General features: G+C 31.7%; 1 protein-coding gene across 1 annotated transcript; it reads left to right on the top strand.

Annotated features, from left to right (window-relative positions):
- The first annotated feature begins 289 nt into the window (after nt 1-289).
- On the top strand, nt 290-19,937 carry LOC134708414 (protein mesh-like). The gene is made up of 17 exons (XM_063568919.1): nt 290-547; nt 1,187-1,480; nt 1,970-2,107; nt 3,230-3,392; nt 4,099-4,353; nt 4,790-4,932; nt 5,496-5,644; nt 6,732-7,001; nt 7,562-7,860; nt 8,475-8,612; nt 9,063-9,221; nt 9,814-9,951; nt 10,820-10,945; nt 12,814-13,059; nt 13,945-14,118; nt 14,952-15,129; nt 18,725-19,937. The coding sequence occupies exons 1-16, from the start codon at nt 353-355 to the stop codon at nt 15,062-15,064; spliced, it is 3,000 nt and encodes a 999-aa protein (XP_063424989.1). The 5' UTR covers nt 290-352; the 3' UTR covers nt 15,065-15,129; nt 18,725-19,937.
- Nucleotides 19,938-21,776: the final 1,839 nt, after the last annotated feature.

The raw sequence follows: 21,776 nt of genomic DNA, 5'->3' as shown, positions 1-21,776 counted from the left end.
CTAATAATGTAGTTCTTTTTAATATAATAAAACGGTTCATTATAATGCCAATAGAGCTTAAAATACTGAAGTCTATAAATATATGCATTTCCAAGAAGAATAAAAAGTATTCGAGGAAAAAACAAAAGTAAATTTATGTACCAAAACAAAAAGTTACGTATCAAAACAAAAAGTTACGTATAAAAAAAACATGTTATGTTAAGTTGTTGATCACTTTATAACTATAATGATAACAACGTAAAAAAAAGAAGCAAAATACAATACGCCAAAAACAACAACCGGAAAACCATCCCACTCATTTAACTATCACTTCACTGAAGCAGAGTTGGCATACAGGAACGTTGTATGCAAAATGAAAATATTTATCATTGTTTTGCTTTTTCTTTTTTCATTGGATAATACTTATGGTATATCCGCAGCTGATTTTTATTCTTTCGGCTCCGAAAATGGCGATACGAGAGCTCCAACAAACGACGATGGATCAACATCTCCAATATCAGTTAGCAGTCTGTTTCCATTTTTCAATCACCAGCATGATTCTCTTATTGTAAGTTTATTTATTATTTAGAAAATGAATTTCAAAGTGACATATATATATAAGTTTTTGATTACATGCATACGTGTGCTCGAAAATTATGCAGAATGTCAGACTGCTCGCCTGTTTTGTGTTGATCTAGGCATTTAGCAATCGTGCTTGCTTTATTCACCGCTATTAATCAGAATCTCGGTTTTGTGTGCATCAGGGATTTATCAGTCGTGCTTCAATCATTCAACACTACCACTACTCAGAATCCATACTTTGTTTAAAAAGTGTTTCAACTTGTTTGTTTTGCCTTCTTTTAATAGAATCAGCAGAGTCGCGATAGCTTCACAGAAAATTTGGTCTTTGAAAAATGAACCAAACCAAGTTATAAACTAAATTAAAATTTTCCATTGATACTAAAGCAACTAACTGATTCCTTTCCATCATTGCATGGCAAAAATGGACAGTTACAGTGACTGCATAGCCACTGGTTAGTCGTTACTTTATGGTGAAATATTCTGAGCAATACAAATGATAAATTTACAACAAAAGAAGGATCATGAAAATAAACGAGACGAAAAAATAAAAATGACAAAAAAGATAAACGGATGTTAATTTTTTTCTTCATATTTATAAATAGTACGTGGTATCTTTTAATTGCAGGTTAATACCAATGGAGTAATTTCCTTTCTTGGACCAATGAGTACTTTTACACCGACTCCATTCCCTTTAGGCAGTAACCGAAGATTGGTAGCGCCATATTGGGATGACATAGATACAAGAAATGGAGGTATCATATGGTATCGGGAAACAACAAATTCTACGTTATTACAAAAAGCATCTGAAGAAATACAAAGGATATTTCCACAACAATATAATTTTAAAGCATCATGGATGTTTATCGGTACATGGAAAGAAGTAGCATTTTATAATGCCGACTCTATTGGTAAACAGAAGGTAAAGCAAGTCGTCAAGTGTTCAATGTACTAAATAATAATAAAATATAGCGACGAAAAATGAACACACATGATATATATAATATTTTGGATTTTGGATTTGACGAGATGCATAACAAAAACTGTTTAATAATTTTAAGTTTTAATACACACGTAATCATCACTGTAATGGAATTCCCTTTAGTTGTTTTGGGTCATCTTGTTATGCATTATATATGTTATATATGTGATGATAAATAAGGAGACGATGCTATCAACAACTCTGCTGCCTAACGGCATTATGATGGAAACTTTGTTATAAAGTGAACGGCATAATATTTGTAAGAAACCATTTGTTTCAGCCGAAATACTATTCATGAATATTTTTTCCATTTTGAACATTCAATATGAGTAGATATAATTTTATCGCAATATTCGATAAAAATGTGCGATATATTTTGCATATAAGAATTGATATACTTTGTAGCATAATCAATCTTTATACTTTCAGAAAAATACATTCCAATGTGTATTGATCACAAACGGCAGACATTCATTCGCTATGTTCCTATATGATAGAATTGAATGGACAACAGGCGCGGCAAGTGGAGGAAGCAGTTCAACTGGGCTTGGAGGTACCCCGGCACAGGTAATTAGCTGTAAATATATGATTTTAAAATCAGAATATATAAAAGCATCGCATAATGGTATAGGTATTAATATTTTGTAGTTTATCTTAATTTCACAAAACTTGATAGTACGTTATCAACATGAGACCGGGATTCCCTTCATTTAACAACAAAGTGTGTGTAATTGAGCTCTTTTGTTAAGCTTCTATATCTGGATATAATCTTATATCCGGTCGAATTTGGAGGCTTTTTAAATCGAGAATCCTGATATCAGCGGTTTTAGTACTTTCTATGTTACTAAAAACCTTTCCAACTCTCTGAGGGATCTGTAGGTGACATTTTTCTGTCCATATCTATTTTTCTGTCCATATCTATTTTTCTTCTGTCCATATCTATTTTTCTGTCCATATCAAGTCAGGAATATGACAGTTCTTGTCCATTCCTTTTTGATGCGTTTTGTTATTTGATTTTGCCATGTGATTATGGACTTTCCGAATTGATTTTCCTCTAAGTTAGTATTTTTGTGATTTTACTTTTTGCATATCTAAGAAGCAGTCCAAATTGTCCAACCAGCCATTCCAGTATATCTACATTTTAGAACCTACACTTGTTTCATTTGTTACTTCATTCTCGATCAAGATATCCATGAACTATTTGACACTAGACTATAGAAAACAACAATCAATCAGTATTATTATTCTTATAAGACCTTTAATTTGAACCCTGAAACTAATTACAACCAAATCATATCAATCAATATAGTTGATCATCCAGTCTACTTAAAATACACCATTTTAACACCTGAAGATTTAATGTAAAATCAATTCAAATATTTTTTTAAAGGTTTTTTGATATTATGTTAAAGAATTAAAAAAAGAAGATGTGATTTGATTTTCAATTAGACAATTTGTTAAAAGGACCAAATGACACAGAAAGTAACAACTATAGGTAACCGTGTGGCCTTCAACAACCAGTAAAGCACATTCCGCATAGTCAGCTACAAAAGGCCTCGAAATGACGGAAGTTAAACTATTTTCAGAAATTTAATTGCATTTAAAAAATTCAACCGGATATATCTGGTAATTTCATTTACAAGTAGGGTTTGATGTAGGGGATGGTATCTATGTTAATTTTATTTACAGGTAGGGTTTGATGCAGGGGATGGTATCAACTTCTTTGCAGTAAATGCTTCTAGAACAGCAGATATTATTAACATACCACAGATGTCAAACGTAAATATCCCAGGAAAATATATATTCCGTGTCGATTCAACGACAATAGAACAAGGAGGATGCAATGTTAATGGTATGAAAATGATATCTAAAATATCAGGTTTTATATGTTATAGAAAATATAAGAACGAAAAAAAGAACACATTAGAATAGATTTCTTGTTATTTACACCTTCAGTGGACTCGATTAGAGAAAAAGAAAAGACTAGTTAAGGTCAAAGAACACAAATGGGCTATGTCAAAGATTTTAGTAAAATTAGGCATGGAAGTTTGGCAAGTTGAACTTTACCAGAAAATCGGAAACATAGTGCACTTATCTCTTTCATTTTGTTTGTGCTAAAGTGCTTGAATTCTTTCAAAGTATGTGATTTTTGTTTTACATCGGCAAAAAACGAGCTTTAATTGTCTTAAAATCATAAAATTTCCTATTTCACATAGTTATGACATAGATTTTTTTCTTTTAAAAGACTATCTTGTTGGTAGATGAGTTTTCATTTTAACAAAAGTACCGAAACTCCAACACAAATTCATAAAAAGATGAAGTTCATTTAACCTGAAAACGCTCCACTCTATGGTTCAATAGAACGAATAAAAAACAACTGCCACATTCTTGGCTTTGCGCAGGCATTTCCCAAAGAAATGGTGGTTTAAACCAGGAAATTTTAATTCGCAAAAGCACAACATAAATTTTTATGTAATGCAACAACTGCAAATCTGTCTTATATATAAAAAGCTAAGAATTTTGAAATGATTATGAAGAGTTTTTTGGTTATATTTTAGGTACATTGACAATAACTCCTCGAGAAGCTTTAATGTTTGGTGGAACGAGACTAATTATTTCTGGACCTTGCTTCAACATGACCAAAAATATCAAATTGTTCATGTCAGATTACAATGTAGTTTCTTGTAATTTGTTGACGGATATCAGTATATCTTGTATTTCGCCTATGGTTACCAAAATTGGAAAATATAGAGTGTCATTACATGTACAGCTCTCTCAGACAGTAACCAAATTTCCAGGAACGTTGACTATAGGTACGCATATCTAAAATAGCTTACTTATTATTTAAATCTTCATTACAGAAAACAACTTTTAAATAATGCTGTACGTTAAATTGACACAATTGGTACAGTCAGGCACACGAGGAAACAATTGCCTCATTATTTCAACATATTTGTTTGATAAGTATTTATACATTTGTGAGAATAGTACTCACACGCCATTCAAAGATATCAGAATAAAATAAAGCAGGCATCAAAAATTTTACGAGATGTACATATATTTCCAATTTAGATTATTCTAAAATTTAAGGGTTCAACGTGTATGATAACGAAAACAAATCATTTTATTTGGCTCTATAAGAAAGTGTTTATGCAAACAACTAAAGAATACAAATAAACTGTAAAAGAATTAGATATACTTTTTTTTATATAATGAAAGGCCGCCTATTTCTGTTATTTTTAATTTCAGTTAATCCTGCTATAGCAAAACAAGTTTTGAAAAGGGAACCTAAGCAATGGAAGAACAATGATCAAGTTAGGGTCCATTGGAATCCAACAGTTTTAAATTTCCCTAGCAACGAAGAGATCAGTCTACATCTATATACTATTATGGTAAGATGTACACATTTACAGATATTTTTAATTGCTAATGGTATTACACGTTTATAAAAATGAAATAAAAAACCCAACCGTTTGTTTAAAAAAAAACGACAACGATTATTAAGATTGCATTGACTTGATGTCTTAAACTTGTTTCATATGAATATAATTTTAAGATTATTGAGGGCTAAATGTTGCTGATTGAATTTCATATTTCAATGACTTTCATCAGTATCGTTCTGGGGATATGTTGCTTTGTATACATTCTATTGTTAACGCGATATATCAAATCTTATCATACAGCTATTCATTTAGTTTTGTTCTTTAATTCCTATTGAGATTTTTCTATGAATGTAATTATTTAGTTAAACTGTATAGAATTTGATGCGACTGTCATACAAGTGAGAGGTTTAGCTAGCTATAAAACCAGGCTCAATCCACCATTTTCTACATTATAAAATGCTTGTACCAAGTCAGGAATTCGTTTGATGTATTTGAGTTTTGATTTTGCGATTTGATTAGGGTCTTTACGTTTTGAATTTCAGTATTTTTGTGATTTTACTTTTTTTTTGTAGAAAGAAAACCTAATATATCCTGTATTGGCTTATCATTCTAAGATATCTACAGTAAACTCGGCAGTGTTTGCCAATGGGAGGTTTACGTTCAATCTACATTTTTCAAAAGACGTAGGAATAATCAAATTGTCAACAAACAATCCTAAAAGGTAAGTAGCTCGGTTAAATATGGCTACCAACAGTCTAACACCCTCATTTGTGTAATTTGACTGTCAATAATGATGCGTAAAGTGTACATCTGTTGATTGCTTACAAGATAACTGATTAAATAGAATATCGAAGCTACCACGTTTTAAAGATAATAAAATATACAATCAGAAGGATAATACATAAACTAATATAAAAATAACTGATTAAATAGAATATCGAAGCTACCACGTTTTAAAGATAATAGAATATACAATCAGAAGGATAATACATAAACTAATATAAAAATAACTGATTAAATAGAATATCGAAGCTACCGCGTTATAAAGATAATTAGATATACAATCAGAAGGATAATACATAAACTAATATATAAAAAAACACACACATAAAACAAACGAAAACATGCTTTTATTAAAAACATAAACAAATACGATCACAAACAAAATTGACCCAAGCTTTAGTATTTAAGTCAAGTAGGAGATGAAAAGACTTTTCTGTAGACAATTGGAACGATTATTCGGTCTCTGATGTTTTACTTCTCGTAATTAGTTATCTAAAGGAAATTCATGTTTTATTATTATAATAATATCTTTTGCTATTAATTTAAGTAAAAACCTTGCAACGTTGTTCATCTCTTATTGTCTGCTGTACATTTATTGACTCTTAGTCTGGTTTTTCTCAAGATATTGTGTTTTCTCAAGATATTGTTTTTTCTCAAGATATTGTTTTTTTCTCAAGATATTTTGATATGTCGTGCATCCCACGCGCTTATCTGGATTACCTTAATCATAAATCTTCAAACATCAACCTAATAAAATCCATGGATGCGTAAATACGATGCAACGTTAGAAGCAATTCGACAAAACATATACATTTGAATGTGGTTAAATCCATCAAACGAGCACTCGACCAGTAGAAATTACTGAAAAATCAAATAACAAAAATATCGAACTCAAAGGAATATTGGAACTGAAAGTCTCGAATTGCAAAATCTCAAACACATAAAAAAAACCTGACATATTCCTGACTTGGTACCGGTATATAACATATACATGTTAAACCTTTTTGATTATTTGTTTTTGATAGTCCATACTATTGGTCAGACATGTTTACTGTTAATGTTAACCGTCAACATAGTAATACAAGTTGTAATGAATGGTGGAGTATGGATTTAAACCAACAAACAATTACCAGTAAAGACGTCAATCCATGTCCTTGTACTCTTGAAGTGGCTAACATTGATTCAGCAAGATTTAGTGTCGATCCACAGTGCTATAAAATAGAGGGATCTGAATTCGAATTTGTTTGTCAGTTTCAACCAAATGCTAAAGTTTGTTATCGTCTGAATATACCATCGTAAGTAAGAATTGAATGTTTATAAATGCATATAATCTTATCGTATATATGAAAATTTTGAAACGCAATGGTTTTATTTTATTTTAAATTTTCAAATATGCAATATTTGTTAAAAGAATATTCAAGAAATTACTTTTTTCACTGCAAGAATTATAATATCTTGAAGATAAACCATATATATAAAATAAGAAATAAATATTCAAAGAGGTGTCGGTCAGAAATTTTGTTTTGTTTTTCTGAATGCTGATTATTGAACATATTGAAGTTAATAATTCATTACTGGTAAATACAAAGAGTGTTTACCTATCAAGATGACCATGAGAGTAGTTTACAAGAATTTCACTTAGTCAAATCAGAGGGACATCATATGTGACACCCTGCAGACAATTAAGCATCGCCTTCTTCAAGTTTAATAAAGTTGTGTACAAAACATAGGGACCAACAGATATTTCTTGTTTACCTTTAAAGATTTTATTTTTTTATATCTACATATATCTACATTTATACCAAATTAATCTGTCTCATTATCAAACAAATTATACTTTATAACCTTGAAACAGGTCATCTGGATATGACCATCAGTGTTGCTATGATAAGTCCGGTGTATTGATGAATCCGAATGGAGATTCAACAGATGGCAGTGGATATGTCAACAGATATCACTTTCAAGGGAGCAACGACGCAAATGTGCCTTTTCTTTCTAATTTTGTTTTTGACGTGGTACCATACATGCATTGTTGTATGTTCCCTTTCCAAGATTTCAAACCTGACGAAATGGACACAGCACGAAAGCAATGTTCATTATTTTTCGACAGGAGACCACCGAATTCATGCATGAATTACATTCCGCCAAGACCAGGTATTGTTGTTTATCTTATTCTGATTTCACACTTTTATTTCAAATTTATAAAACAAAAAACACCATTTACTACGTTTTGATCAGTCTTAAACGAACAAAAAGGTAGAGGTAACATGGTTACAATCGAAACCATCTATAAAACAATAAAAAAGAAGTAATCACAAACACAAATTCACGGGCAAAACACAACACAACACATAAATAACTTAGAATCTGAAAATAGGACTGTAAGCTTCATTAACCATCTAACATTAACGATAGTAGTTCAAATTGAGTCTGAAATTAAAGCAAAACCCGGACAATGAATCCAAACTTTGATTAAAAGAGACACTTTTCTTTATACAACTTATTTGGAGTGTGTGACCATGCACCAACATGAATTTCGTATGCTATCCGATTTTCAGAATTAACTGATACCAAACTGTAAATGTATCACTGTTTTAAAAGAATAAATAGTTTAACCTACAAACCTACACATTTGGAAAAATGACATATTATAACACGATCAAAAACTTCTGTTCACATTGGAAGTCTTTTTGTCAAACAAAAACCTTTCATTTCTTGATATTATCATTTTATAATTAATAATGAATACCTATGTTTGTCATTGGCAGCAAGAGTATCCGGTGATCCCCACTTTGTAACATTCGATGGACAAACATATACATTTAATCCAGTTGGAGAATTTACAGCACTTTCAAATGGAAATTTTTCCTTGCAGCTGCGAATGGAACAGTTTAATAATACTCGAGGTATAATTGAATGGCAGTAAAGGACAAAAAAGCCACATGTTTATAAACATTTAAATTTTACTATTGTTATGTTTTTACCCTTTCTAAAAATATTCCAGTTTAGAAATCAGTGAAATACTGTTACAAATACTCTTTGATGATACACATTAGTTTTAACATATTTTATTGTTCAAAAATGACAAAATTGATTGGACACAATTGTTTTTAACTTAGTAACGTCTTCTTTCGGTTCTTTCAAGTATCTTTTATATATTCTTGTCTTTAAAGCAGAACTATTGAAACAAACTACTTCAGACGCAACAAATAAACAAAGGAATATGTTTATAACATAGGCTAAGTTAATCATTTTCAGTTGCCATTATTTAACTATAAGGAAATTAATTGCGCAGATAATTCATACTAAGCGCTCTATATATATCGAGTATCTATATATTGTTCTATATTATATAGCCAGTTCTGTAACTTCATTTGTGGCGCAACCTTATCCAACAGCTGATGTTATTGAGGTACAACCAAACACCATTCGTGGAATTGATGTTTTAGTAAATGGAGAATTGGTTGATTTTAATTCTTCGGAAAGTATGTCTGCTTCAGTCATATCTGCGGAGGGTAAATAGTTCTTTTAAATTTGTGCGCATGTGTCAAATTAGAATTACATTATTTGATGAGTTTTCTGATAATATCGCAAAACATAATTTATGTAATAATATGTCATTGCTTTGATTGAAAATCAAGTCATCAAAACTTTAATTTCGAAGCTTCTCTGTTCAAAAATAAATCTAATTGCTCTAAATGATGATGCGGAGTGGAAGATACCAAAGAGATATTCAAATTCAAAATTCGAATACAAACTGACATTACCGACGCAAACATTTTTAAATGACGGAAAGACAAACAACAGCTTAAAAATTGAAATATTCCTCCAAACTTCATTTGAGTCATAGTCGTGTTTTTGTCGGCCACGTGACCTCCATGTATAGAATGCGAATTTGTGCTATGCAATGCTTAACCATTTTGTATAATACCGTTTTGTTCAATTATCTTCTTGTTGTGTTCTTCAAGCATACCTGACGGAGGTTTAATTCGGACACATGTTTTTGCGCATTAAATGCTTAACTCCTCCATTTTATTTAAAGTATTGAGACTTATATCTACATAATATTTGATGGTTGGAAATCAATGTATCTCTGTTTTCGTTCAGGATCAACCATAGTCAAAACATCGGACTATCCACCGACGGTTATAGCTACCTTCTACACAGAAGACATCTCTATTAAGGCAACCAGTGCAATGAACCTTCTTAATTTAGTAATAATGACATCACCAGACCGACAAACAGGTAAAGTCACAATTTAAGAAATAGTTCGTTCATGTCATGCTCTATGCTCATTTTAACATGGGTAGGCATTACATTTGTCGATATTTAACATTGAGCCTTAGCTAGTAGGACAATTACAGTATTTTTATAGATCGAAGCGTACAAAAATATATAAAAAATGTTTGCCTGTTACCGTTTCTCCCCGTATAATATGTACATTATATTTTCATATATAATAAGTTTAAAAACTTAAATCAGGCTAATTATATGTTTTTTGAAATAAAATTTATAATAAAAGTTGATGTAAGCTTTCAAATTGGATATATTTTTTTTTATTACAAATACAATGAAAATAACGAAAATATCAACAGTAAATTTGTGTGCATGTGTCAAAATTTATCTGGGCTAATTAGAACATGGCTTGGCTTACAAAACGTGATAAGAATGTAATATAAGAATACTTGATAATCTCTGTAAAATTTAAGATTTTTTCCTTTGAATAACGTAAACAATTAGAGATTTTTCATGGTTTAGAATGAAATGTGCATCTTCAATTGATGCTTTTCGCGTTTAAAATGCTCATTTAAAATTCATTGATATCTGCTAGAACTACAGGAAAAGATCTGTATTTGTATATTGTAAAGCACAGGCTTGACTAAGCCCAGCTTTTAATTTTTTCATTATTATCATTTCGGAGTATGCAATCACATATACTATCCAAATTTATTCAATGCAGCCGTTAAGTATTAACTTTCAAGTCAATTGCAAAAAGTAAAATCACCAAAATACTGATCTCTTAGGAAAATTTATAAAGGTAAGTTCCTAATAACATAGCAAAATCAGATTTCTTGATCTAAAAGTATCCTCTTATTTGTATTTGTATATTTAGGAAATCTAACTGGTCTGTTTGGAGATAACGACGGAGACATAGGAAATGATTTGCATTCCAAGGACAATGATTTGACACAAGGCAATGCCTCAATGGTCAAAATTCATAATAACTTTGGATTATCATGTAAGGTTTCTTTTATATAAATAATAGTAGGCGACCATGTTTTATTTGCAGTATAAGCTGAAGATAAAATATACTTAAAAAAATAGATAATAAATAGATTAAAGCGAATCACTTAAGATACAAGTATTCGATACTGCTTCTTATTTAATCTCGTTGTACGTTAGTGTCAACGATTTATTTTTCTTTTGAATAAAACTAAGATTTATTCCACCTCTGGAAAAGATAGTCTGGATTGATTTTATTGTTTATGTAGATTTGTCTTGATAATTTGGGTACTAGTAAATGTTAAAAATCGTAACTACATTTGAATATGTACCAATGGAGCGCATATATATAATGATATAACAAACACTACAAACAAAAACAAAAAACCTGCATGCACCAAGAAGGTACTGTAAAACAACTTATTTTCTCAAGCGATTTATTATCGGGACTTCCGGGAGTAGAAAAATATCGCGAATTAAAATCGTCGCGAATATGTAAAACTTCGATCTTTCCTTATTTAACTACATAAAGGTAATTAGAAAATCGTGAAATTGAATTGCCGCGATATGGACTCGAAAGGGCTAAACGCGAAATAAAGTATTCGCGAAAATAAGCTGGTTTACAGTAATTGTTTCCTAATTTTCAAACACGAACCACCATGCAAATTCGAACTAGGTTAGAAATGTAACGAGAGACAATAGAATAACACTTTAACTATTTAGATCTGACGATTTCCTGATCTGATGTTTTAGTATCATTTGTAATACAGACACACTGTTTTACTATTAGTTACATAGTGTACTAGTGACCTAATACGGTATATATGGGGTCAGTAAATTTCATATGGGATGAGAGTGAAGCTCGAATACCCATATGGAATTTACTGACCCCATATATACCGTATTACGTCACTAGCACACTTTTTAAGGAATATATTTTACCGACTATATTAACAAGTGAAATTTAGATTAGTTACTTATCAAAATGAGACTTCAATACTGTTAGAATTAAGAAACTACTTCCATTGAGCATACAAAACAAATGCCAACAATAAAAATGTGTTTTATGAATTTATTTCAATCTTTAACAACAATTCCTCGTCTGTTGAAACCTTTAAGGTATGTTCTCAGCACCGTTTTGTATTCATAAAGGAACGTAACACCACTACTAACTGTTTATGCAATTAGCACTGTCCCCTTCTAACTTAATATCGAATATAAAGGGACGTAACACCACTACTAACCGTGTGTAAATTTATCATCCCCATCGCCCCACTAACCTAAAATGAAATATACACGGTCTCCATGCGGACGCTTTAAACCAATCATATTCATAGAAATGTATAGGTGGTAAGATTAATTGATTTATCTCTTGTGCTTGAATTTATACTATATTGTATCGAATAAATTGTTTATCTGTAAAACAATGTCGTAGATGATTTTATGTTAAGAGCAAACTGGGCAAGTTTAGTTGAAGGTCTTCCATAATTCTTGATAAATATCCCGTTCATGATGTTAAACCTTAGCAGTTTTATTCACCCTGGTTTTCTGTAGGACGAAAGGCATTTTCTTTTTCCTCTCACCTATAAAATGTAATCAAACTCCCGTGCTTGTAATTTCTAGAATGTAAATATGAAGCTAGGTACTCGAGAAAAACAAATATTTCGTGTTAGTGTTATGTGCATTTAAACGTCATGTATACGTCACGAGTTGCTTTTTTTCTATGTTCTGGTGCCCTCGTGTAAACCTAAAGGGCATGCAGTGTTAGTACTTTATGAAGAAATAAGCATTATTGAATATCTAATACATGACTTGGACAATTAAAATAGAACATGCACAATTTATAACACATGATTATTACGCTGTTTAAAAATGTAATTGTAGGGAGAGCAGCAGAAAATGAATCATTATTCACCTACACAGGTGGCAGAACTTACGAGTCATATCAGAATTTGAACTTCATCCCTACATTTGAAATACCTGCTAGTATTGATCCCACAATAACACAACTGTGTAATTCAAATCCAGACTGTATATATGATTACTACGTGACTGGAAATCGTAGATTTGGCCAAATGTCGGCAAACGTATCTGATGAATTTGCAAGAATTTCCAGTTATACTATTCCAGGTGAGGCTTGCCATTGAAAAGCGCATTGTGTTGTTGTTACCTATTTTGCTTTACATGAAAACATTATTTTGAAAGATGGAATATTATTGTCCTATAGATATAGGAAGATGTGGTGTGAGTGCCAATGAGACAACTCTCCATCCAAATAACAATTTAAAAATTAAACCATTATAGGTTAAAGTACGGCCTTCAACACGGGGCCTTGGCTCACACCGAACAACAAGCTATAAAGGGCCCCAAAATTACTAGTGTAAAACCATTCAAACGGGAAAACCAACGGTATAATCTATATAAACAAAACGAGAAACGAGAAACACGTATATATTACATAAACAAACGACAACTACTGTACATCAGATTCCTGACTTAGGACAGGTGCAAACATTTGCAGCGGGATTAAACGTTTTAATGGGCCCAAACCTTCTCCCTTTTTCTGAAACAATAGCATAACATCGCAACATAGAAAAACATACGATAAAATACCAATTGGCAGACTTAACTCAATCAAAAAACGTATGGCTGTTTACTTAAACAAGGGAAAACACATCAACTATAAGAAACAAAAAAGACAATAGGAACACTGAAGGGCAATAAAAACAAAAACAAACGCCAACATACATAGAAACGAACTATTTAAGAACTGCCATATCACTGATTTTTTATAAGAATTTTAAGAATAAATTAACAAGTTGAAGCTGGTTGAAGGGCTAGCCAAACCTCCTGCTCTATGGCAATGTTTAAAAATATCACTAAAACGTTAATACAATATACCAAATAAAAACATTGTGGGTAGCTATTCTTAATTAGCAATAGTATCTAAAACTCAAGTCAACAAACTCTAAATAACCATAGCTAGGGATTTTTATCTTTGTTGAATTTCTATAGTTGCTACATGCGGATTTCCATCAAACGTAAGTGATGCAGTTTGGGTAGCGGACGGATACACAGAGGGATCGTCAGCAAGATTATTATGCAACCGAAACTTTTTCCAAGTCGACATAGTGATAACATGCACGCCTTCTGGAAACTGGTCAGACTTCAATGGTACTTGTATGCCATGTAAGTTATTACATCCTCAAACTCCTCTTTTTCCACCTCTTCTACCTCAGCATCATCAACTGAAACAGTAATGACACGTTTTTAATGTTTTCTAGTCTAGCAATAGTTTACATTTTGGTTATTAACAGTTCATTATACTTCTATGTTCTCTAATATAATTATTCATAAATAACACCCATAATTCATTTATCAATTTAACAAATAAAACGAAAATGCATGCATGGCTTGTGTCATTTTCATACTCGTACACAGTTGTGATAAAGACTATTAAAGATTTGCCATTTACGACCATTTACATCATATGTCTTCAGGATCAAAACTAACAGCTACCTTGAATTTGGTGGATGAATGTAAAAAAAATACCGTATCACATATTGGCTGCATACTTTCTGAGACAGAAATATTCGGTGTTTTGCTTCCAATTGAATTACAAACACTAACATCTTTGTAATATTTGAAATAATGTTTAATTCCATCAATTTTGTGAAATGTCAGTGCATCAAGAAAAATATTGAATCCAAATTTGGAATTTGTTTTGCACAATACCTTAATTAAATCAATCTTTCCCGAGGAGTGTCTGTATTATGTAACCGTTATATATCGCAGTGATACTCAATAAAAGACGGTTTTATTTCGAATTATTTAGGTTTTTTTGGCATGTACATTGGACATTTCCTATTTTACTGCCTTCATAAATATACGATCATATGACTTGCTTACAAAATTTGTCAAAACCACACAATCATTTATATATTTTTTTGGTTCTCATGATATATTGAAATATCCTCTAAAAAAGTTAACAAAAAGTAGATGCATTATTGTTTATTTACCAGTACCAGAGTGTGGAAAACCTCAAATGGTAGCAAATGGATATTGGGTACCCGTCGAAGGAACTGATGGACGAACGGCTACTCTTCAATGCAAAGATGGTTATTATGCCAATTGAAAAAGTCCGAATAATCTGTTCATTAAATAGCACATGGACATATGTTGAAGTACAATGCAATATAGGTAGTTAGAAAAGCATTTTATTCCATTTGCTGTTGGTTAATGATAGGCTTTATTTAAGGGAAATGTTAACAATTGTATTTTCAAACAATCTATTAAGGAACAGTTTTAAAAAAAAGTAAACGAGCATTGCGTTATCGCAAGGAAATCGAGTTGAGAATACTAGAATAATATATAAATATTTCTTTAGATTGACTAATTGTTGTTTATTTGTTTGTGTTAAAGACATCTTTTGTTGCATCTGGATTTATTATAGCCACCAAATTTTAGTGATCGAGGAAAGACAAGTGCTTTACACTAACCCTCGACAGTGTATATAAAGTGCGAATCCAGCTAGTTCATTTTTACTGTTATATGCGGGTATGTCTATTGTAGAATAAAGGATCATGGGAAAACTGTACTTGTTTATGTTTTGAAAATATCAAGTTAAGTGATTTGAAGATAAGTTTTAACATATTTTCATTGTGATATGTCTTTATAATATACAAACATAGCATTAAAGTTCAAATAAGTGTTATAAAAGCATCATAATATAGCATATCGATTATTGAAAGCGATCCATTTAAACTATAGATGCGATGAATTATCACTGTTAGTGCAGTCATTATTAATGTAGAATTTTCAAAGATGCGAGGAATTTTTATTGTAGAATTATGTGATAAATGCACTTGCAACAAACGAAAAAACTTAGTTGATGACTTTAGGATTTACGATACATGTATTTTCAAATTGAAATACAAACTCCTCATTCATTCTTTATTAAATATATATAGCTTTTCAAACTTGTAACAAAAGCGATTCTCAAAATGAAAAATTCTAGATCCTCGAATGGATACTACTGCAGAGGTAAAACCATACACATTTGGGTTATTGTACACGAAATGCATGCTACAATTAATTTTTGTTGATTTCAGACCCTTTGGAACTCAATTTGGACTATTTCAGCAACTAGGCAAAAAATCCCAAAACTAGATACACGGTTAGATTCAGCATGTCAACGAATCTCAAAGTCCCAAATATCTATATTAAAGGACTTTTGTCTATAAATTTGGACCCCACAAAATTGAAAAAGGGACCAAAAATATAAAAAAAAATGCATGCATCGGATACATTTGTTATTGAAGGCATGACTGTAACATTAGGATGAATATACAAAAATATCTTATTCTGGGGGTCTCATTGGCGGGGGGGGGGGGGGTTCTGATCCCGGATCCCGCTTACTGTTTTGGCAGATTCCAGTATTCCGCTTATTGTTTTGTCAGATTCCCGTATCCCGCTTATACTATGCAGTTATCATTTTTTTTTGTAATTATCCGTGTCCCGCTAGACTTCTTTTTAGAAATAATTCTTTCATGCCATGCTCTATGCTCATTTTAACATGGGTAGGCATTATATTTGTTAATATCTTAATACCGAGCGTTTACAAATATAATGCCTACCCATGTTAAAATGAGCATAGAGCATGGCATGATAGAATTATTTCGATTCTAATAGGAATATTTTGAACTTTTGTACTTCGAAGCGGACCTATAATAGACACTCGAAATGTCGCCATTTTGATTTGATGAACAAAAAAATAGAAAAATCAACAGTTTGTCAATAATAAAATGAAGAGAAACATTTAAACTTACTTTTAGAATGTTTTTATTTAATTTCCTAGCGAGCAACACCAACAAAAATGGCCATTTTAATCTCTGGCGTTGTTCAAAATGTATCTGACGTTGCAATTTCAATTGTGACGTCAATCACGTGCAGCCCATGTTCTATTCAAATTAGAACATGGCTTTGTACCTAAAGCTAAAGAAGAACGTCATATTAGAATTCTCGTTTTTCACGACACAATCATTTGACTTTCACCTGTCACGCTTGCAAAAAATCGGCAATCCGGCGTCACGCTTATACCCAAATGCGACCCACTATTTTACTCTATCCTGACTCATATTAAGCCCATTATAGATATATTAAAAAAGTAGCGTGGATTTTTTTATCCCTTTTTATCCCGTCTCGTTTCGTTTTTGAGCCATATATAGATGTCGTATGTGACAATATGACAACTCTCCATCCGAGTCACAATTTATAAAAGTAGACCATTATACGTCAAAATACGGTCCTCAACATGGAGTCTTGGCTCACACCGAACAGCAAGTTATAAAGGGCACCAGTGTAAAACCTTTTAAACGGGAAAACAAAGGTTCAATCTATATCAAGATGTACGTATTTAGTGGTGAAGTGTCATGGAAATGAATAAAAAAAATTAAGGATAACGATCCCTATACGCTTTATAAGAAACTAAATGGAATACATTTGAAATAAATCTTATTTCTATTGAATTTATTATAGTGTTTTAAAACCAAAATTTCCTCCGTAAGTTAAATTTTTTCAAATCTTTCTCTTACTTTATCTATTGTTTGAGCATGTCGGCTAAGTTAAGGCTTAACAGCTAATTTCCTAATGCATGTAAAACAACTTTGGTTGGCTTGCTTGCTTGCTTTGTTTGTTTAATTGTTTTTACAAACTTTGTAAATAAGATTGACATTTTTAAACAATATGAATAGGCATAGTTTAACCTGCATTTTTAATATTTGAATTAAATTGGATGTTATCATAATGATTATCCAATAAAAGAAAAGCAAGCAGATCAACTAAAGTCTTGCTCTACATGCTTAAAGAAATAAGCTGTAATAGATAAAAAAATAAATAATTATACAGTGAAAATGCACCGCATATACAATACTAATGATTCGCTCCACAGTGAAAATGAAAAAATAGTGTCATTATTCGACAGTAAACATGACTAGCATTACGAAATCATCATAGTGGAATTTAGTTAAATATGAAGAAACTGAATGACAAAACATATTCTACGTTATACAACTTTATTAATTGTATTAAAATGAATATTTTTTACTGAAACAACATCTTACCTGTTCGTTATAAAGCACCTGCACGATCTGTTCGTGAAATGTCATAAATATTCACCTATGTTGGTATATATTACAAAGCTGGAGGGCTTTAGGCGCGGTAAAACCCCGATCGCATCCCTTACTTTGTTTTATTAGTATTATGTATTTCTGAACATATACATTTTAACTAATTTTCTTCATTTTCTTCAAAAATTAAAAAAAGTTCGTCTGTTTATTTATCATTCTACATTAGACATTTATGGCATATACAGTAAAAATGATGTTTTAGGATCCGCACTTTACATACACTGCTCGATATTTGGCAGAAAAAGAGCCACTCCTTTTACATAAGATCGGGGTTGAACACCTCGACAGCGTTCGAAATCACATCCCATGAGTTGTCAGGTGAGTTATCAGTGCATATGAACTAATTGGACCATATGGATATCGAGGCCCTCCTGAGGATATGTTTTCAGTATATGATGTTTTAGCAATATAGAAATAAGGAGATGTGGTATAGACGTAAAAAAGCAACTCTTCACACGAGACCAAATGACACAGTAAAAAAATAAAAATCCATTTCAAGGAAACATGATTGATGAAATAAATATTGTATGTATAAGTTCCGATAATATTGTTAAATCTTATTGTGAAACAATAATTGAAAATATATTTTATTTCTTTTGATTTACTAGTGACACCTTCATCTTCGTCATCAATGGTATCCACATTAGAATACACAACCTCTAACCGAAATACACTTACTGGTCAAACAACTTATACAGAACCTCAAACAATAACTACAGAACAAGCTACTACAATTAAGGATTCGACTGTAGAACAACCAGCCACAACAATTAAAGATTCGACTGTCGAACAATCATCCACAACAATTAAGGTTTCCACTGAAGAACAATCATCTATATCTAATGCTTCTATTACAATGGATAACACATCTCTCACATCTGACGATTTGGTTATTTCTACAGCAAGTAAAGTATCAACAAGCTATCAACATGGAGAGATGGATTCGACAAGAAGTGAATTAACCTCAATTCATACATCAACAATGACACAAGACAAAATTCAATCGACAACTACATTTAATAATAGAACATCAACTACTCAAACAACTGAGTCGTCGACTACATCATCAGTTACGGACCGAATATCAAAACCTACATCCGATGCATCAAGACCTCTTGCTTCATATAAGTACAACGCATTGAAAATTGTAACTTTAACAGCTTGTATGATTGTGATGACCAATGCTCTTATTTATTATTAGTGTAAGGGATTAACAAATATTAAATTTGTGTAGGTGTAACTTCTTTTTTTTCCCTCTTATATACATACTCTGTAAAACAAATCTCCGACGGTATTAGTGTTTAATTGTAATATTAATTTTGGTTATCCTACAGAAAAGGAATAAACCTTATAAAATTGTAAACGCAGAAACTTGATATAATGGGGCAATGTCCATAATAATGCAATGCAGTTGTTTAATGCTGAAACAATAATTTTACGATTTCGAAAGAGATCATTATTGGAACACTTCAACACATACATTGATTAATTAACTAGTGCTTCAGTCGAGTTTGAGAGTTCTTATGTTCAATCATCAGCGAAGTCAAACCAACATTTTGTAAATTGGTAGTTACATCTTCACAAAATAGACACGCGGCATGTATGAGAAAAAGCAAAGACTGACAGAATCAGAGTCAGAATAATGTTTTTGGGTAGATAAATATCTTCTCCGCGGATTTTAAGCCAAAGCACTATTACGTAAAAAAATATTTGGAATCGACATTCGTATTTCATTGTACATTTACAGTAAAGTTATCACATGAATTACTATTTACATAATTATCTTGTTTTGGAATGAATAAAAAAAAAATTCTCTTGTTATTATTTATTTAATCGCTTTATTGTGTGGGTATATGGATGTCAATTGATATTGTATACCAATATTATCAGGTGGTTGCCATGATCCTTCTGCATACTTTTGTTTAGAAGGAAATGGGAAACTTTTTATTAAAACATTTTAAAAGTCAGAAGAAGTTTAAGGAGCAGATGTGCTTAATGCAATCCTTGGCAAATAGTTATCAAAGGTACCAAGATTATAATTTGATACGCCAGCGCGTTTCGTCTCCATAAAACTCATCAGTGACGCTCAGATAAAAATATTTAATAAGCCATAAGTATAAAGTTGACGAGCTTTGTGGACACAAAATTAGACTTGCTTCTTCTAAGAAGATTTTTTCAACAAGGTCAGAGTGAGTCATTGCTTTCTAATTAGATCAGTGAACCGATATTTTCTAAGCACACATTCCTCTGTTACTAATTAGTGGTACAGATATGTTACAAATATGTTACAGGTTCTTCTTGTTGTGATATACATCTTTTTTTCTTCTTTGTTCTTTGGTATGTTGTGTTTTAAGATGGATAAGAGAGGCTGGTGAATTAATTCATTATTTAATACCGAACTGTTTATATGTTTAGCTTGCTATACAACTAGGTTTAATCTACCATTTTCTATATAAGAAAATGCTGTACCAAGACAGGAATATGACAGTTGTAACAATTAACAGATGTTGTAATCTATTCGTTTGGTGTGTTTGGGCATTTGATTTTGCCATTTGATTACGGACTTTCCGTTTTGGATTATCCTCCATCTTGGGCGAGAGTGAGCGAAATATGAGCACCATATGGAATATACTTACCTCGTATTTCCAATGTTGCTTCAACCAATCGGGCGGAGATTACATTTTAATTTGCATAAGGACAGTCTATCGAAGATGTTTCTGATAAGGATGATGTCCGTTAAGATTATAATTGATTTAATCACCTATCAGTGTCACAAACAGTATATGCAATTGAACTGATTGTATCATATTGGACGAATAACTTGACACTTCATTGATGAGTTTATCCCGGAACACATGTCTTTAGATGGACTGGTCTTAAATAAGTGAACCGTTTAAACCCCGCCCAGTCAAGTGAAATAAGTCAAGTAATTCAATTGTATTAGGTCGCTAACACACTTTGTCACGAATATATCTAAGCAACTATCTTGATATGGGAAATTAAAACATTGAAGAAGAAAATGTCTACATAAAACTCATCAGTGACGCTCATATCAAAATATTTATAAAGCCAAACAAGTACAAAATTGAAGAGCATTGAGGATCCAAAATTCCAAAAAGTTGTGCCAAATACAGCGAAGTTTATCTATGCCTGGGATGAGAAAATCCTTAGTTTTTCGAAAAATTCAAAGTTTTGTAAACAGGAAATTTATAAAAATGACCACATTATTGATATTCATGTCAACAACGAAGTGTTAACTACTTGGATGGTGATACCCTCGGGGATAAAACGTCCACCAGCAGTGGCATCGACCAAGTGGTGTAAATAGTTATTAATGGTACCAGGACTATAATTTTGAACGCCAGACGGGCGTTTCGTCTACATATGGACTCATCAGTGACGCTCATATCAAAACATGTATAAAGCCAAACAAGTCATGTCTTCTTTGACTATTAATGACGTTAAAATACTAAATCCCTGTGATGTGTTTTAGTCGATTTTAGTCTCTGATGCATGATTTTTTACTATTAATTGGTTTTGGCTTTTAACTAGCTGTCAGTAACTGCGAGTACTCTCAAATCGTATTTTCTTGTTAATTCGACCTGTTGATACTGTTTATAATGCTTTTTTGTCATTTTTTATTTATATGGATCTTGGCTG

This window comes from Mytilus trossulus, chromosome 2 (genome assembly GCF_036588685.1).
Source record: "Mytilus trossulus isolate FHL-02 chromosome 2, PNRI_Mtr1.1.1.hap1, whole genome shotgun sequence".
NCBI classification, from domain to species: domain Eukaryota; kingdom Metazoa; phylum Mollusca; class Bivalvia; order Mytilida; family Mytilidae; genus Mytilus; species Mytilus trossulus.
The sequence above is the reverse complement of the archived record's forward strand: the minus strand, read 5'-3'. Positions and strand labels throughout refer to the sequence as shown.

Excerpts from the sequence above, each read along its gene's own strand:
- LOC134708414 (XM_063568919.1), top strand. The coding sequence starts at position 353 with ATGAAAATATTTATCATTGTTTTGCTTTTTCTTTTTTCATTGGATAAT. Across the intron at positions 7,861-8,474 it reads TTACATTCCGCCAAGACCAG|CAAGAGTATCCGGTGATCCC; the intron begins GTATTGTTGTTT and ends TGTCATTGGCAG. Across the intron at positions 8,613-9,062 it reads ACAGTTTAATAATACTCGAG|CCAGTTCTGTAACTTCATTT; the intron begins GTATAATTGAAT and ends TATATTATATAG.